At 34.8% G+C, this 17,771-nt stretch overlaps 3 protein-coding genes across 4 annotated transcripts; 2 read left to right on the forward strand and 1 right to left on the reverse strand.

The window, feature by feature from the left end:
* The first annotated feature begins 1,571 nt into the window (after positions 1–1,571).
* On the forward strand, positions 1,572–5,471 carry LOC145597958 (uncharacterized). Its single transcript, XM_081654237.1, has 8 exons — positions 1,572–1,762; positions 2,064–2,151; positions 3,702–3,784; positions 4,277–4,332; positions 4,437–4,543; positions 4,719–4,768; positions 4,876–4,958; positions 5,034–5,471. Exons 2-8 carry the CDS (start codon positions 2,094–2,096, stop codon positions 5,146–5,148), a joined length of 552 nt encoding a protein of 183 aa, XP_081510363.1. The 5' UTR covers positions 1,572–1,762; positions 2,064–2,093; the 3' UTR covers positions 5,149–5,471.
* A 1,034-nt stretch (positions 5,472–6,505) lies between these two features.
* LOC145598750 (uncharacterized) lies at positions 6,506–8,622 on the reverse strand. Of its 2 annotated transcripts, none has more exons than XM_081655138.1 (4): positions 8,478–8,622; positions 8,046–8,177; positions 7,833–7,957; positions 6,506–6,921 (listed from the first exon to the last, which is right to left on the reverse strand). In XM_081655138.1, exons 2-4 carry the CDS (start codon positions 8,125–8,127, stop codon positions 6,688–6,690), a joined length of 441 nt encoding a protein of 146 aa, XP_081511264.1. In that variant the 5' UTR covers positions 8,128–8,177; positions 8,478–8,622; the 3' UTR covers positions 6,506–6,687. The 2 variants fall into 2 exon arrangements, with proteins under 2 accessions (XP_081511264.1, XP_081511265.1); XM_081655139.1 differs by having other exon boundaries at positions 8,046–8,183; positions 8,478–8,616.
* A 699-nt stretch (positions 8,623–9,321) lies between these two features.
* LOC145597521 (bax inhibitor 1-like) lies at positions 9,322–12,298 on the forward strand. The gene is made up of 6 exons (XM_081653710.1): positions 9,322–9,557; positions 10,305–10,448; positions 10,562–10,653; positions 11,282–11,468; positions 11,723–11,878; positions 11,967–12,298. Exons 1-6 carry the CDS (start codon positions 9,444–9,446, stop codon positions 12,015–12,017), a joined length of 744 nt encoding a protein of 247 aa, XP_081509836.1. The 5' UTR covers positions 9,322–9,443; the 3' UTR covers positions 12,018–12,298.
* Positions 12,299–17,771: the final 5,473 nt, after the last annotated feature.

Genomic DNA, 17,771 nt, shown 5'->3' on the forward strand with positions numbered 1-17,771 from the left:
CCTCAATTCCAACGCCAATTGCAAATTTGTACGAATAACAACCCATGAATAATCCAATATTTCATATTTAACCCTAAAAATAAATTCCAATCTTCCATAAGGGAAGATAAGAAAGACAAACACCAAACTCTCACAAAAGGAGAGAACAAACCCAAAAATTGGGAAGAAAACTCTCATAAAGAGAGAGCAAGGAGGATTATTAATGACTAGAAAACAGAAAACAAAGGAAATAAAAAAAGAATTGGGGCTTACCATCATCAAAGAGATGATGATGGTAGCCCCTAGCGGCTGCCGGAGATTTTAGGGTTTTTTAGAGAGGGAGAGAGGAAGAGGCGAGAGAAAAAGAAATTATCTTATATACATTAGACCGCAGCAAAGGTTACTAGCATTGTAATAATGATCTGATTCTGAAGAAAGCCTTTACCAAAAAAAGGTTGATGGTTTTGAATAATTGTTTTAAACTAGCCCATCCTTGTTAAGTTGTCTTTGTATTAAAGGCCCCAAGAAACAGCCAATAAGTAAGGGAATAAGAGTAATAGGACAATTTCACATGAGAATATGAGATGCATGTCTCATGTCAATGTGAGCCACTTTCTCATGGCTAGGGATGGCAATGGGGCGGGTCGGATGCGGATGATGGTACCTCCATACCCATACCCGCCTAAAAATCTTATACCCATCCCCGCCCCACCACCCGTGGCGGGTACAATATCCACATCCATACCCGCCCCACCGGGTACAAGATAGGATCCATCCCCGCCCCATCACCCACTTGGATATTCATACCCACCTCATACTCGCCCTAAAATCGTCCCAAACCCATTGTCATGATGCTTTATTGTATCACATTAAAGACAATTATATCAAATTAGGTTAAGAAAATTGTGACTTTCACTATTCAAGCCTATTGGGTCTTAGGGGGTATCAAGTTTCATAAATTCTAAACTCCTCTATAAGAAATATGGTGCAGGTATAAGGTGGGTTCGGGGCGGGGCGGATATGGGGCGGGTCTACTCTAAAATCTATACCCGCCCCATCACCCATGGCGGGTACGCATTTTATACCCATCCCCGCCCCATCACCCGCCAAACCTCCCTCCATCTCCGCCCCACTTGGGCGGGGATGGGGCGGGTCTCCCATTTAACCCGACCCATTGCCATCCCTACTCATGGCCCTTGATCCTTTTTTTTTGTTTTGTTTTGTTTTGTTTTTTTTATTTTTTATTTTTTTTTATTTTTATGTCACATATGGTGAACTAGTGGAGAACTAATGTTTGTGAAGAATTGGTCAAGAAATCGTTTAAGCTCAGGCCGACCTTGTATTTTTATCGTTGGACGGATTGATACATGTAGCTGGTTGTATCAACTGGTTGACTAGCTAGGTATATTAGGTGGTTGTAAATAGCTAATTTGTGTAATGATGTTTGGTAAATAGTTATTGTTTGTTAGTTGTTTTAGTGTATTTAATAGCGAAAAAGCTAATTTTAAAAGCTTTTATAATAAGCTTTTTAATAAGCTCTTTGAATTAGCTACAGTATTAACTAAACAACCAAATTAGCATTGGTCAAATATTTAATAGAATTCAATAAGCTTAAAGCTCTCCAAAAAGCTTTTTACTAAACTCTCCTTCCTTAGTTTCGTGTTTCCCTTGTAGTTTATAGCATTCCACGTTTACGGCACTCCTCTCTCTACCATTGTAGCGTACTCTGAGTCTTCCATTAGAGCGGTTTCTAAGCTTTCTCTCCTCCATTGAAGCAGCTTAGGTAAGATGTTTTGACTTTATTTTATCTTCTTTCATCATCAATTATCAATTTCTCAATCTAGGGTTTATCGTTAATTTGTCAATTTAGGGTTCTTCTAAGGTGATTTATTGAAGAATTTGTTGTAATTACTGAAATTATGAAAATGGAGCTTTTCGAAAACTAGCTTGGAGCTGCCCATTTAATGTTGCCTGCCAAGTGTTTGATTTTATGCCGACCTTATTGGTGAAGAGTTTCTCCAATGTTTGAGAATTATGTGAATGCTGTTAATCTAATTCATTTTTGTTCATTTCTTCTCTTTCAGATTGATATTGTTTGAAAATCTTCTAAGATTATGTGGGTTTCTAGACTTTCAAGTTTTGGAGCTCAGGCAATCAAAAAATTGACTCAAGGTGTGGTTTTGATTCCTCAATTTTCCATGCTTTTTCCTGATTTTTTAATAATAATGGTCACTATTGGTTAATGCTTTGTGTAATTCCCTCATTCGGTTCAAATTTCTGAATTTCTTATATTTTGATGCTATTTTTTTTTATTGAAGTGAGAGCTTCCTTTATGCATTTTGAGTGTAAAATAATTTTCTGTATGATATTCGTATATTGTAGAATGCCGTCTAACTTAACCTTTAGCGCTTTGGATAAAAGGAAATGGAGAGAAAGAGAGAAGGGAAAGGGAGGGGAACAAGTTCCTTTGTAAGGGGTTGAGGGAAGAGAAGGCAGGAATCCATTTTTCATCCTTTGGTACACGCAATCCCTCCTAAATTGGATAAGTTGGAGGGAGAATGGAGCTCTATGGCTCTACCTCCCCCTCTCCTTCCTTTCAATTTTTATCTTGCTATCCAAATAAAGTGTAAAAGATAGATTTTTTCAGTAGGAAGTCTTTTGGTAGGATGGTGAATGGGAATATGTTACGCTGCTTAATACTCAGTGAATGAGAAGTATTTTTGTACGCCAATATTTTTCCTCGAAGGTGAAAATTGGGGTTATCAAGTGTTAGCCATAAATTAGCATTCTGCTTTAACAGTTTGGAAATTAGTAAATTCAGAGTATTAATACTAAGTTGTCACAGTTACAGAACGTCAAGATTGATTGGGATGCTTATTGCTTAGGCAGTAGCACTGGTGTATGTAGATAGAGGAAGGGAAGGAAAGATAGGGAACGGAGGGGAGGGAGAACTTTGCTTGTCTTTTCTCTCCAAATTCCAAATCCGGAATGGTTTATCCTCCATTTACCTTCCCTTTTCTCCCATTCTATGTGCAAATGATTTTGGATCCTTTACAGTCCCTGTCTTCTCAAATCCTCTCATATTGATATACTGAAATACATTGTCAGAGCTGGAGAAAATCTAAATAACCTCGGCTATTTGTTTTATGGACTGAGAATGGCATTTCAATCCAGGATAATGTTACCCATTTTACTTATATTTGGCTATCAGGCTCAAAATTAACAATAGAATGCATCTTTGATTTGACGGAATCAGCAGAAATGTCAGCAAGATTAGAGAAACAAATGTTGGATAATGAAAGATTAGATGGCTGTAGCCTATCAGTGTGGGTGGCATTGAGAAGATTTCTTTTAGTAACTCTCCATAGCTGCCTACTTTCTAAGTCAACAAGGAAAGATTATGTACATAAAAACTTTGGCGTACTCCATTAATGATCCTTTTAGCTTTCATATTTTTTGCTTAAAAATGGAAAGCAAGTTTCCTGTAATAGTGCTGGATATAAGTTGTCTTCCTAGAGAAAGGTAAAAAAAAGCAAAATGAAAAAAGAGTAAAAGACAATAGAAGGCCTGGTGACTTGAAGTTTAAAGCATCAAATATCACAGGAAAACACACATTTGTGCTCTTGACTAATTATGCTTGTGGTGAAAGTACCATCTGTAGGTTCTACACTTAAATTTCTGCAAAAATCTAGTTTTGACATTAACTCCTTTTATTTGACTAGGTCAATTATCACATATACAAAGAACACCATGTCTATATGCATCTTCAAGCAAGTTGGAGACTTTGCTTCAGCTCCCCGCACAGGTATTTGTTATTGAAACTAAATAATAGTAAATGCTTGTCTGTTATTTTATCCAATTTTCATTGTTATCTGATCACCAACACCATAACAAGTTCCTCATTCCTAGAACCTTTAGTCCTTATTAAGGCCAAGATGTTAATTGTTTATGGTTCTGTTAGCTATCATGTGAAAGATTCTCTTGGTAGTGAAGTTTTAAAATATAAGGTTTTGGGTTTGGGCTTTTGGTTCACTACATTAATTCAATAGAACAAGGTCAGCTTCATTTACCTATGGCTGCTAGCAAGTAGCAAACTGGCTACTACTTGTTGATTTGCTGTTTATGTGTGCTCTCTGGGCCTCTCGCTCTATGCACGATATATTAAGCTGTCTGATTTGTTAAAATGAACAGATTAGGAGATTATATTTTACTGCTATGTGTAATTTGAAGAATTACAAGGACTGTATTGTTCCTACTTTCATATTTACTCATATGCATGTGTTGGATTTTTGTTCAGACGCATCGATATTTTTGTACCACCGATTCCAGCAAAGATGGAAATGAAGAGCAACAGTGAGCATTCTTACCTTTTTTCCCTACTTTTAACTGCCATCAGAACAATTTCCCCTGTTTTCCATTCACATTCTCCTATTGATTTCATTTACTCTCATCTGCAGAATAAATGTGACATTTGTTGAAACGGATGGTTCCGAGAAACAAGTTAAGGTTCCGATTGGCACAAGCATGCTAGAAGCTGCTCATTCGAATGACATTGAGCTAGAAGGTAGGCATTCTGCTTGTCTTGTTACACTCTGTTCTTGAATTTAAAATCTTTGTTGTAGACAAGACTCAGCATCATGAAACACTACAGTGCCTAAGTATTTTCTTTGTTTGTCTTCCATGGCTGCTCATAGCCAAGAGAGCATTCTGCTAACATTTCTCTCATTTTGTCTCTGTAGGAGCATGTGAGGGATCCTGTGCATGTTCCACATGTCACGTTATAGTAATGGTAAGGAAGTACAGTTTCTTTTTTTTTTTTTTTTTTTTTTTGCGTGAATATTTGTTACCTCATTGCCCCCCAATGGCTTCAAATATTTAACTTGTTTTGTTTATCAGGATGTGGACTACTACAACAAACTGCCAGACCCATCTGATGAAGAAAATGACATGTTGGATCTCGCCTTTGGGCTAACAGAAACGTAAGTATATCTTGTCTACTTTATTCGATTACTGTAAGTTGTCTCTCATGGTTATCTCAATGATTGCTTTTTTAGGTCTCGCCTTGGTTGCCAAATTGAAGCAAAGCCTGAATTAGATGGAATTCGCTTGGCTCTGCCCGTGGCCACCAGAAATTTTGCAGTTGATGGATATAAACCGAAACCACACTAGATTGTTTTATGACCTTGATAAAGAGGTACAAAGGCATAGTGCAGCTTTAGTTGGACCAATACCAATGAGTAGAATAGAGTTACATCAGGCATATTTCATGTCTGAGAATTTATTTCTTGCTGAACTGACAAGTGGATATTCATTGGAAGTGTAATAGAGTGAATGCCCTATTGTATTTTGTATCATGAGGCTTGGTAGCATACATCTATAGAGCTATACCAATTTTGTTGAATAATGGCTACTGGAGAAAGTACCATAAAGAAATTGTTGAGTTTCTTGATGTACGAACTTAAGATATCACTCAATGGAAATTTTTTTCAGAAGGATGTTGTACATCACTCTTGTAATTGTTTTGCATGTTCACTATCTTTATTCTTCTGTTTTTTGTCGTAGTCGTATTGTCATGCACCAAAAGTCATGTATGATTTTAGGGACTGATAATCAAACCACCTAAAACAGATAGCTCAATCACTTCCAGATTAACAGTTAAAAGTCCAAAAGAAATCACAAGTAGTGAAGCTTTATCAACCATTACAGAAAACAGGAAGCAGGAAACAATAACAAGATTTTCTATTGTCAAGAATGTGGCATTTAACTTATAGATGATTGATTTGATAATAATGCCTATACAATGAAATTTGGGCTATATTATTATACTCTTCATTTCAATTAAATAAGTACCTGTGTATATTGTCTATTATTGAAACCAGATACGAAGTACGGAGTACACAATTGAACAGAGGGAGTAAGCTTTTCGAAGTAAAATAAAGATCGAATCCAATGATATATAATTACAAGTAAAAAACTCGTGATATTCCTACATCCAATATGCGTTGGTTAATTTGGTTACTAGGAGAACTGAATCCTGCCGTATTTGCTTTCATTGCAAATCCTCAGTCAAGACTTGTAGTACAAGTATTATCATCTCAGAATGCAAAGTCGCCTAGAATAACATGATATTTCTACTGTGCAAGTCTGTAACCATCAAACTTTCTATTGTATTAATAGTGATGATTAAAAAAAATACATTCACATTCAAGCAATCAATAAATTAATATCATAATAACATACTATTCCGTAATAAACATGATATGGATTAATTGCACTAACTCAATTTCAACTCTGGGTTTTTGGTCAAGATTTGTCAAAACCAAATTTGTCTAAGAATTTCAAATTGATGCCAATAAATTAAAGTATGATTTCTTCAGTTGATTCCAGTTGACATGAGAAAGTTTGTTACTCCCGTTCTCTGTGTTCCTGTGATTGTAGGAATTGAGGACCAATCATGTATCTAGCACACATTGAAGTCGAATAGAATCAATTCGAAGTATGTATGGCAAGCAAGAAATGCAAGGGAGGAGCAAAATGACACTTTAGATCAGAACTCAAATCAGAATTCAGATTTGAGTTAGCATCCACGCATACAATCTGCAAATAAACTGAGAAAGATTGATGTGGAGCAATGCTAAAATACAGATAACAAAATTTGAAAGAGTTTTACACCACCATTTTCAATGTTGAACTAAGCAATCTAAGGCTCTAAACTGCAGTCTCCAGTTGAGGGCTCTGAATGTCTCCATAAACAGGATGAAGCACGTGTCCGTCTTTGGGCTCAATGTGTACCCACTTGCGACCACTCAGCTTATGTGTCTCGAATTTAATATTTCCTTCTTTCAGTGCATATAGGGTGTGATCCTTTCCAATCCCAACATAATTTCCAGGATGAAAGCGGGTTCCTCTCTGCCGAACAATGATGTTACCAGGTATAACTCTCTGCAGGAAACCACCAAAATTCAGTTAATATATTTTTTACAGCTTCGAGGTGGATCCAACTTTCAACTTCCACTTCATAATCAGTTTACCATCAATAGTATCTGATAATCAATTTACTATCAGTACCAAAAATTTGTTTCTTTTGCATGAAAGCCAATAGTTCCCCTTTATTTTGTTCCACAACCTTCACTACTTTATCATTTTGCATCATATTGAAAGGTATTAATACAATTACACTTCCTTCTAAAATGAGTATGGAGGTTCTGAAGCAACCCAGCCTGGAAAAAAAGATGGGGGACGGAGGTTCAAAAGCATCTTCTGGCAGAAAGCTATGCTAAACAGAACATACAAGCAATTGGAAGAATTCCAAGCATACACAGCCAAGGTTGCCATTAGTGTTCTTGATATGTGATAAACCTTCTTATTGAATAGAGCATGTTAGAAGTACAATTTTTTTAAAAACACAATCTTCGGAGCAACAAATATACTACCATAAAAAGTAGCCGAGTTTGAAATATGCCATTGCACACATCAAACAAAGAAAGCCTATGAAACACCAGAAAAATCATTATCTAGCATTAACCTTAGTCAAATAAAATTTGAAGATCAAGGCAAGATGTATAAAAATGAACTTGCTAAATGTTGGACTGAAGTTGTGTATATTGAAGCAATTCAAATTATAGCACGACACGTTTTAGAGTGATGCTTACAACAAGGGAACAACATAAGATGTCAAATACATGTTTGCCCTAACAAAGATGCTTGATTGTACCTAGTTTCTACAATGAAACCATTGCAAACTTTTTCTAGACAGTAAAATTTGATGAAAACAGGAGAATTGAAGCATAAGTATCAATTCTAATTATAATTAGAATACATTTTTTTTCCTAAAATGGCAAGATGTGTTATACCTCGCCTCCGAATTTCTTCACTCCAAGGTTTTTAGGCTTGGAATCTCTTCCATTTTTTGATGATCCAGCCGTCTTCTTAGTAGCCCACCTCCTAAACACTAAAGCCAAACCTGCCCCAGATGCATCTACATTCGAAAACACCGAATTCAAACAAAACATCGAAAACGAAAATGACAAGTCAGTCATTACTAATCTACAATGAAAGGGCCATACCAGCTGCACCTGCATAAGCAGGAACATTTGTGACCAATTCTCTGAGACTAACTCTTTTGCACAATGATGCAGCGAAATTCATCGTATTTCAATCAATTAACGCCGATTACACGAAACCAATCACTAAATTTCCTGCAGCTAGGCATTGAAACAGCTCAATTACTACATATTGAAGTATCAATTTCATAGTTCAATCCTAACATTAGCAAACCAAATTTGATTCAATTGTCAAATAAAGCTCATAATTTTCTTTTCTAACAACATAATCGCTGGTTATGATCTTTCAAATTCTTAGTAATTAGAACCAACAGTTGAGATTTTCGAACCCTAAACGCACTACACAAACAATTAAATTAAATTAAATGAAAGTAGATGAAAGATAAACCCTAGATTGTGAAATTGAAATGATGATTATAAAAAGAAACAACTTACCTCAAAAGCTGTTTTAATGGGGATACAAGTATTAGAAGGAGCCTCAATGGAGAACGTCAAGTCCGCTTCAATAGAGAACGAACAGAGAAAAGGAGGAGTTATTGGAAATAAGAGTCAACCCATTACAAGCCCTGATCCGCCCCAATTATAAACGGATCAGATCCGTCCAACTAATATATGGGGCGGGTTTTTTTTTTCTCTTTTCAGCGCGTTTTTATGTGGTTGGAGTTACTTTTTTTAGGAGTTACCTGGTCGATCAAAGGTTACTTAGTCAGGAGTTACTCGGTAAAGGGGTAGTTGGTCAGAGATTACTCGGTCGGAGGTTACTCTGCCGATCAAGAGTTATTCGATTGATAGTTCGACACTCTTGAATAAGCAACCTCAAGTATGCGATGTGGTCAGCTAACATATAAAACTTTGTATTTTCAAATAATATCATACTCGTCATACGTACTACGGAGTAATATCCAACAAAAATTAACATATTGATGCTGCTGCTGAGTTGTCCAACTCCCATAGGTTCCACCATGTCACTAGAAAATCTTATCAATGAAATTATGAAATAGAGCAAGTAATTACTTCGTTGCAAAGTCTTTTTTCAAGAATAAGTAAACGCAAATTAAGTGGACTTCTATAAATTTCGAGGTCATTCTGGAATTTTAAAAATGATCATAAATTCATAACTACTCATTTCTTCCAAGAATACCCCCAAACCCAACCAATTTCCAGGAACCCAGAAAAAAACATCTCAAGGGCAAAATCGTCCAAAAATACCCAGAAATTTCCAGGAAACGCCAAACACCCCTCCGCCAAACAATCCCTATAAATACCATTTCCCACCTCTTTTTTACGAAACAATATCATCTTCGGTTTTTTTAACAAAGAAAAAAAAAAGGAATATTAATTGTTCTGCGAAAGAAATTCAAAGCGAAGAGAGAGAAAGTTCGAAGTTAGAGAGAGAAAATAATGGAGTCATTCTTTCAATCGCAGTCGCAACCTGGTTATGGAAGTTCTTGGAATTTTGATGCTTTCAAGAATCTTCATGAGATTTCTCCCACTGTTCAATCTCATCTCAGACAGGTTTTTTACCTTTTTTTTTTTTTTTTTTTTTTTTTTTTTTTTTTAATAATAATTTTTCTTTCCGTTGATTTTTGGTGTTTGATGGATTGAGTGAATTAAATTTGGAAATGAATTAGGGTTTTGGTTTTCTTGGTGTTTGATTTTGTTATGGTTTTTGAATTTTGAGCTTAATTGGATTAAGCTTCGTGATCTTCATGTCGAAAATTAGGGTTTAGGTATTGGAAATTTTTCGATTAATTTGTATATCTTTGTGTATAATGATTTTTTTTATGATTATGATTAAACTAGCTTTTAATGATACCTTGCTTAACTGCAACCGTTTAATTTGATTGGAACTTTAATTTAAAGCCTTAATTACCATATTTACTGCATTTTAGTGAAATTCTGTTAAATTTCTTATTCAAATCTCACCTAATTTTACCTTCCTGTAAATTATGATAGTTGTATGAAAAAAATCATACTGTGCATTAGTGAACTAAGTACCTATTACCTATTTTGAAAATAGATTGCAGACAATCTGTAGTTTAAATGCAAATGCAAGTATTATGCTCATTAAGCTATGCAATGAGTCTCGTTGCGTGGATGTCGTCTAGCTTAATTAATTAAAGTCTAGGCAAATTGCGATTAGCTTCATTGCTTCTTTTTGCATTTGTGAAATTGTCGCTCCTAAATTGGCTGTGGTTTATTTTTCATGCTGTTCACTGCATTTTATCAATTTGATCTAATATATTGAACCTTTGGTTTCAGGTATACTTGACATTATGCTGTGCTTTGGTTGCATCGGCGGTTGGGTCGTACCTGCATATCCTGTGGAATATTGGTGGTCTTTTGACTACTCTTGCTTGCTTGGGCTGCATGGCTTGGTTACATGCCACTCACCCATATGAGGAGGTACTGTATATGCTTGATCTTCTTGTGTTCGCTTTGTTCTTGCTAGCAGAGGTATTGTAACTTTGACATGTCTAAGGGTGTTATAACTAATTGTTCATTCATTTGACATGCAGAAAAAAAGAGTTGGCCTGTTAATGACCGCAGCCGCATTTGAAGGAGCATCTATTGGTCCTCTGGTTGACTTGGCTATCCAGGTTGATCCAAGGTATGAATATATGGTGCTTGAATTGATTAATGGATGTCTTGAGTTTTCCTGGTCCTGTTTGTTGTGATTTATAATGAGTTTGATTTAATTGTGTGTGAGATGATTGCATTATATTCATATATTCCTTGCTGTATTGTATGTGATTCTAATATATCTTAGTTATATACTTTGGGTTACCTAATTGTTGTTGTATGTGATTATAATATATCTTAGTTATATACTTTGGGTTACCTAATTGTTGTGGAATTGTCTAGTTCAATTATAGGCCACCTTGTTCTTAGTGTCAATACAAGTGTTATATGGTATCTTTGTGGCATTAAATCTTGCGGCATTACACATTCCATCTTAACACTCATAATTTGGGTGCTTTTACTGCTATTTTTTCGATTCAATTGTTTTGCATAGAAGTCATCTTGTTTGAGAGGCTAGTCAAATTCTTACTTGGTGTGGTGGGTGTGGGGTGGGTCTTATGCTTCTTTTGCTGCTTGCTTTTATGCATTTGTTATATATTCAGGTTCCTATTAAGTTAGTGTTCCTCCTTCACAAATACTACTATTACGAACTATTAGTAAAAAAGTCTTTTTAGCTTTTTTCAGTTACTGATACTTCTGTATGGTTGACAATGCAGTCTTCTGGTTTCTGCATTTGTGGGTTGTGCGATAGCTTTTGGTTGCTTTTCTGCAGCTGCCATGTTCGCAAAGCGTAGGGAGTTTCTCTATTTGGGGGCTTTGCTTTCATCTGGTGTGTCCATCCTCTTCTGGCTGCACTTTGCTTCCTCTCTTTTTGGAGGCTACGCAGCTATTTTCAAGTTTGAGGTATGATATCATCTGGATGACAATATATACTAAATACTGGTCACATGCTGATATGTTAATGAGCTTTCTTATAACTTAATTTCAATTTTTAGATAAAAAATTGTGTTTTCTGTGGAAATTAATGTCTCTGGAAGTGATGTCTGGTGGCATACCAGTAGTTATGAAGTTGGAAGGAGGGTTTCTGTAGGCGGTGCTTTGGTGTTTTTTCTGTTAAAAGCTTGCACTGATAGATTTTCTAATTTGTGATGTTGCAGCTGTACTTTGGCCTTTTGGTCTTTGTGGGATACATTGTTTTTGACACTCAGCAGATCATTGAGAAGGCTCACTTTGGTGACCTCGACTATGTGAAACACGCCTTGACTCTCTTCACAGACTTTATCGCTGTATTTGTCAGGATCTTAATCATTATGGTATGTTAATATTTCTGCTTATTGTCTTCATTCGTTGTTTCCTTAGTTCTAATGTGTGACCAGCTAATAATGACTTGTTTTGTTGCAGCTGAAGAACTCAATGGAAAAGAATGAGAAGAAGAAGAAGAGAAGGGATTAAGCTCTCACGTGCTTTATTGCCACTGTTGATCTCGTGGAGTCAGCATGTTTTTCATAAGCCTCAAATATCTGAACTCGGCATTATAGTTGTAATAGTTTTTTGAATCTTGTTTTTACAATCATGAGTCAGATAGCCGGATGGAAACACATAACATGTAGATATTTGGACAAAACTAGAACTTTGTGCCTTAACAAGTTAACATACTAGTAATGACGTTTGATCTTGGATTTCTTGATATTGGTAATGACAGTCATGCATCTTATGTGCAGTTATTCATTTCAGATATTTCTATTGAATGGATTATTTCGCTCTGTATACTGCAGTACTGCTAAACACTTGAAATTCCCTCATATTATATAGTTGCAATTTGTGAAAATTGGGTATGTACAATTTAATTTGGTACAATTCATCAAAGTAGTAGTGTGCATTTGAATCCTGCGCCCCGTTCTTTAGAGCTGCTCTGCTCAGCTCTGCTTTGTTCTGCTGAAATCTGCTCTGCTTTGCTCAGCTCTGCTTTGCTCTGCTGAAATTTGCTCTGCTCTGCTCTGCTTCAATCTGCTCTGCCCTGCTTAAAATTAATACTTAATATTGAATTATTATAATAATAATGTATATTTAATAAAAATAATAATAAATAATTAATACTTAATGATAATAATAATTAATATTTAATAATAATAAATAAATAAATAATATTTATTAATAATAATTAATATTTATTAATAATAATACTTCGTATATAATTAATATTTAATAATAATAATATAATTAATATTTAATAATATAATTAATATTTAATAATAATAATTAATATTTAATAATAATTAATTTTTAATAATAAAATTTAATGATTATAATAATAGTAATAATAGTAGTAGTAGTAGTAGTTGTTGTAGTAGTAATAATAATAATAATATTTAATATTTAATAACAATAATAAAGCATTACAATTATTATTATTATAGTATTAGTAGTAGTAGTAGTAATAATAATTGTAATAATAATAATAATAATAATATTAACAATATTAGTAATAATAATAATAATAATAATAATAATAATAATGATAATAATAATAATAATAATAATAATAATAATAATAATAATAATAATAATAATAATAATAATAATAATAATAATGAAATCTGCTCTGCTCTGCTCGGCTCTGCTTTGCTCTGCTTCAATCTGCTCTGCTCTGCTCTGCTTTGCTGAAATCTGCTCTGCTCTGCCCAGAAGCTCAAAAGAACAGGGCCTAAGGTGGCTCGCTCCTAGCTTCGGCTCTAATATAATTACCCGTAACAAAGTTTTGTATGAGCTTTTCATGGTTGGATAGATTTCGACACTGCCCTCCTGAAACCATCTAATCCTAAAGCTAAGATCATAGCTCTTTGCTGTTTCATACTATATGATTTAATTTCTCTTTAAAATTCTTGTGATGTCATTGGTCTTGTAAACGTTTAGAGATGAACAGAAATCCAAATGTGTTTTGACTTTTGAGACGAGGTAAAGCTTAAAGAAATCTCTGCCATATCACAGTTTGGTTTTAAGCTACTCCATATTTGATAAAACTGTCAATTTGGGTTTGGGTCGGGTCAAAATAGGTCTCGGGTTAAATCAGGATCAGGTTATGTCGGGTCAATCTAGCTTCAGATCAGGTTTAGGTTGGATCAATTTCAGTTCAAGTTATAACAGGTCGTTCCCCTTTTCGGATATAGGTCGGGTTCAATTCGAGTTAAAATCAGATTGGGTTCAATTTCAGGTTCGAGTTGTGTAGAGTCAGGTTTGGATGGGTTAACAAGATGGTACATTCGGGTTCAGCTTAGTGTTAAGTCGGGTTTTGGTTCAAGTTCAATTCTAACAAATATCGATGTGACCAAGTTGAACTATATAATTACGCCTTCAATAATTTGATCAAGCATCATCAAGATTTTATTAAACCTATATACGAGTAATAGCGAACAAAAGGTATTTTAGTTGAACAAAAGATTTTATTAAATCGGATTAAAGGTTTACAGAATTATACCAGTATAAGCTGAATAAAAGGTATATAAAATTTTATTAAACCTTCCATGACTCGGGTTAATGTTTTAATTAGGTCAGGTACTAGTTCGGGTTCGGATTGTTTTCGGGTCGGATTAAATCGGTTGACGGTTACTATCAGGTCGGGTGTAGGTTCGGGTTCAATTCATAAAGTATTGGATCAAATCGGTTTTCGGTTCAGATCAGGTCAGGTTCAGGTCGGGTTATAATTATAGCTCACTAGTTTCACCCCATTGTCCGAGTACATGCTGAATTTAGATCATTGTCGGTTAAGGTCAAGTTCTCGGGTCGGGTCAGTTTTTGACAGCTCTAATAATCCACACATTTTGAGGAAATTTTCAGGTTTCGTGGCCCAGTGACAAAAAGTGTTGAGACCCTAGGGGATATATCTCGGGGTCATATAATGCCGTTTAAAACCATATATGATCAATATATGTCGTCATAAACGTACGTGGTATGCTTGAGTTTACAAAAGTATTATTATCGTTTAAGGGCATATTGGATGATTCCACCGACCCAATTGTACTCCCGAAAGATATTAGGGACCATGATAAACATCTCGACAATTTTTATTTCCGGGCAAAAAAAGGTCAAAAAGTTACAAAATTGAAGGCTATAATTCACGCTTTTTGAAGAATTTTTGAGATTTCGGGGCCGGTGGCGAAAAGAGTTGAGACCCCAGATGATGCATCTCGGGAACTTATAATGCCGTTTGAAAGCATATATGATCATTATATGCTGTCATAAACGTCCGTGGTAGGCTTGAATTAACGAAATCACGATAAATTGTGAACGGGTAAAATGATTGTTTAAGGGCATATTGGGTGGTTCCATCGACCTAATTGGACTCTCGGAGGGTATTAGGGACCATGGTAAACATCTCGGCAATTTTTATTTCCGGGCGATAAAAGGTCAAAAAATTACAAAATTGAAGGCTATAATCCGCGTTTTTTGAGAAACTGTTGAGGTTTCATGGTTTAGTGGCGAAAAGAGTTGAGACCTTAGGGGATACATCTTGGGGTCTTATAATGTCGTCTGAAACCATATATGATCATTATATATTGTCATAAACGTCCGTGGTAGGCTTAAATTTACGAAATAACGATAAGTTGTGAACGGGTAAAATGACTGTTTAAGGGCATATTGGGTGGTTCCACCGACCCAATTTGACTCCCGGAGGGTATTAAGGATAATGGTAAACATCTCGGCAATTTTTATTTTCGGGGGAAAAAAGGTCAAAAATTTACAAAATTGAAGGCTATAATCCACGCTTTTTGAGGAATTTATGAGGTTTCGGGGTCCAGTGGCGAAAAGAGTTGAAACCCTAGGGGATACATCTCGGGGTCTTATAATGTTGTTTGAAACCATATATGATCATTATATGTGTAGGGAATATTTCAAGCACTATAACCCCAAACTTGAACCCCACTGTGATCATACACTAAAGTATGGTGGCATTCCAAAGGGAAGAAAGCTAGAGCAAAAGAGTCGCCAACAAATTTTAGGAACTTGTAAACCAAAAAACGATCCAAAGGACCGTCAACTCCATAAGGTCTTGAACCAAATAGGGTTCGGGGATGAGGGTACGAATCCAATCTACAAAAGAAAGGACCCGCCCTATAAAATAGGCCTCTACTTTGTTCTGCTCGTATTCATGTGCGCTTTTTTACTAACATGCAAACATTAGATTTAGCCCTAAACCTGTTTATCTATGTTGGTTGAATATTAATGCACAAATAAAACTATTATTGGCGATCACTTGAGTTAAAATCATATTAGCCTAAATCAAATTATTAATTATCTTATTAAGCGTGATTTCAAGTACAAATTCCCTTTAATATGCATAAAAGGCGTGATCAAGCAATAACAATAATATATAAGTATCAAGCAACATAATATTAATCAATAATAATAATCATCATAGCATAATCATAATTATAATAAAAATCATGTTAACAATAAAGCTTAATAATAATAATAGCAAGATCCTAGGCATGATATTAACAAGATTAATAACAAACCCTAGCATGTCACTAAGCAATAAAGATCAAAGTTTTAAACCTAACATGGTACTAACATGCTAACATGATATTAGAAATAATAAAAGGCATCCTAAACATGATACTAGAAAGCATTAAACATCCTAACATGACACTAGGAATATTAAACAATAATAAGCATGCAATCTACATTGTTAATAAAATAGGGAGTAAGCTAATCTACTTACTTTGAAGCCTCGTACCTCTTTCTAATAACAAAATACACAAGTTAGTAAACTTCAATGAAAATAATAAAGAACAATTAAATAATTAAATTGAAATCAAATTAAATAAAGTTTTGACTAGATTTGGACCAAACCCTTAGAAAATATTAAACCTTGCACGTCTAGGGAGAAGGCAACTTCGAACTTGGCTAGATGATTCTAAGTCTTGTGAATGCGGAATATTGTGTTTGTAAAAGCTAGTTTAAAAAGAGAGAGAATAAGAATTAAGTAATTCTTGATGAGAGTTGATTGATAGAGTTGATTGAGAGAATTGATGATTAAAAAAAGGGAGATAAGAGCTCTATTTATAAGAAAAAAAAAAGAGGGTCGAAGAATAAAGAAAAGAATCCGAATTCGAATCGAAATAAAACTCGTATACAACAGTTTTTGCGAATTTTGTTTTTATCATATCTTTTGATCCAGAAGTCCAAATAAGGCATATAATATGTCATTGGAAAGCTCTTGAAGTCTACTTTCTAACCCAATTTGAATCAGATTAAAATATTTTGTAGATAAAAAGATATGGCCGAAATAGTAGGACGGTGTCAGTTTTGGATAGAGTTTCGTATTCCTTTCATATCTTTTTCGTTATAGCTCGGATTTAATATTATAATATATCATTGAAAGATAATTTCAAGATCTATCCAACCATATAAAATTTGGATAAAAAATATGAGGCACGAAAATAAAATATGACTGTCTTTGAACATGTTTAAATCCGAATAGAATTAGGACTTTAAAAAAGGAAAGTTTTAAAGAAAGGAAAGTTTATATTTAAATCAAATTCCTTAATCTTATCTTTTCAAAAAAGGATAATTAAGATATTTTAGAAACTTATAGAAGATTCTAATCAATCCTAATTAGTTTATGAATAGGATTAAACCATTGGACCCTCCTCATGATCATTGGGTCGTAGGTAAAATCCGATTTGGGCTCAGTTTAGTATTTTGGCCATAACTTCCTCATTATTCATCGGAATTGGGCTTATAATATATCGTTGGAAAGGTCTTTTCGAGCCCCATACAACTACACTATTATTGGACCCTTATCATGGACCAAAATAAACTGGATTGGATGTTTTTTATAAAATAAAGTTGGTTTTCGAAAACAGAAAGAAAGATTTTATTAAAAACTAACCGCAACACTAGACTTTTCACACTTTCACCTCATTCGATTATGGTTCGACGTGAAAGGTATTCATCACTGGGTTTGGTTTTGGGGAGACACAAATGGGTGTCTACAATATGTTGTCATAAACGTCCGTGGTGGGCTTGAATTTACGAAATCACGATAAGTTGTGAACGGGTAAAATGACTGTTTAAGGGCATATTGGGTGGTTTCACTGACCCAATTGGAATCCCGGAGGGTATTAAGGACCATGGTAAACATCTCAGCAATTTTTATTTCCGGGCGAAAAAAGGTCAAAAAATTACAAAATTGAAGGCTATAAT

The sequence above is a fragment of the Chenopodium album genome, chromosome 20, assembly GCF_948465745.1.
Source record: "Chenopodium album chromosome 20, dcCheAlbu1.1, whole genome shotgun sequence".
Classification (NCBI taxonomy): Eukaryota; Viridiplantae; Streptophyta; class Magnoliopsida; order Caryophyllales; family Amaranthaceae; genus Chenopodium; species Chenopodium album.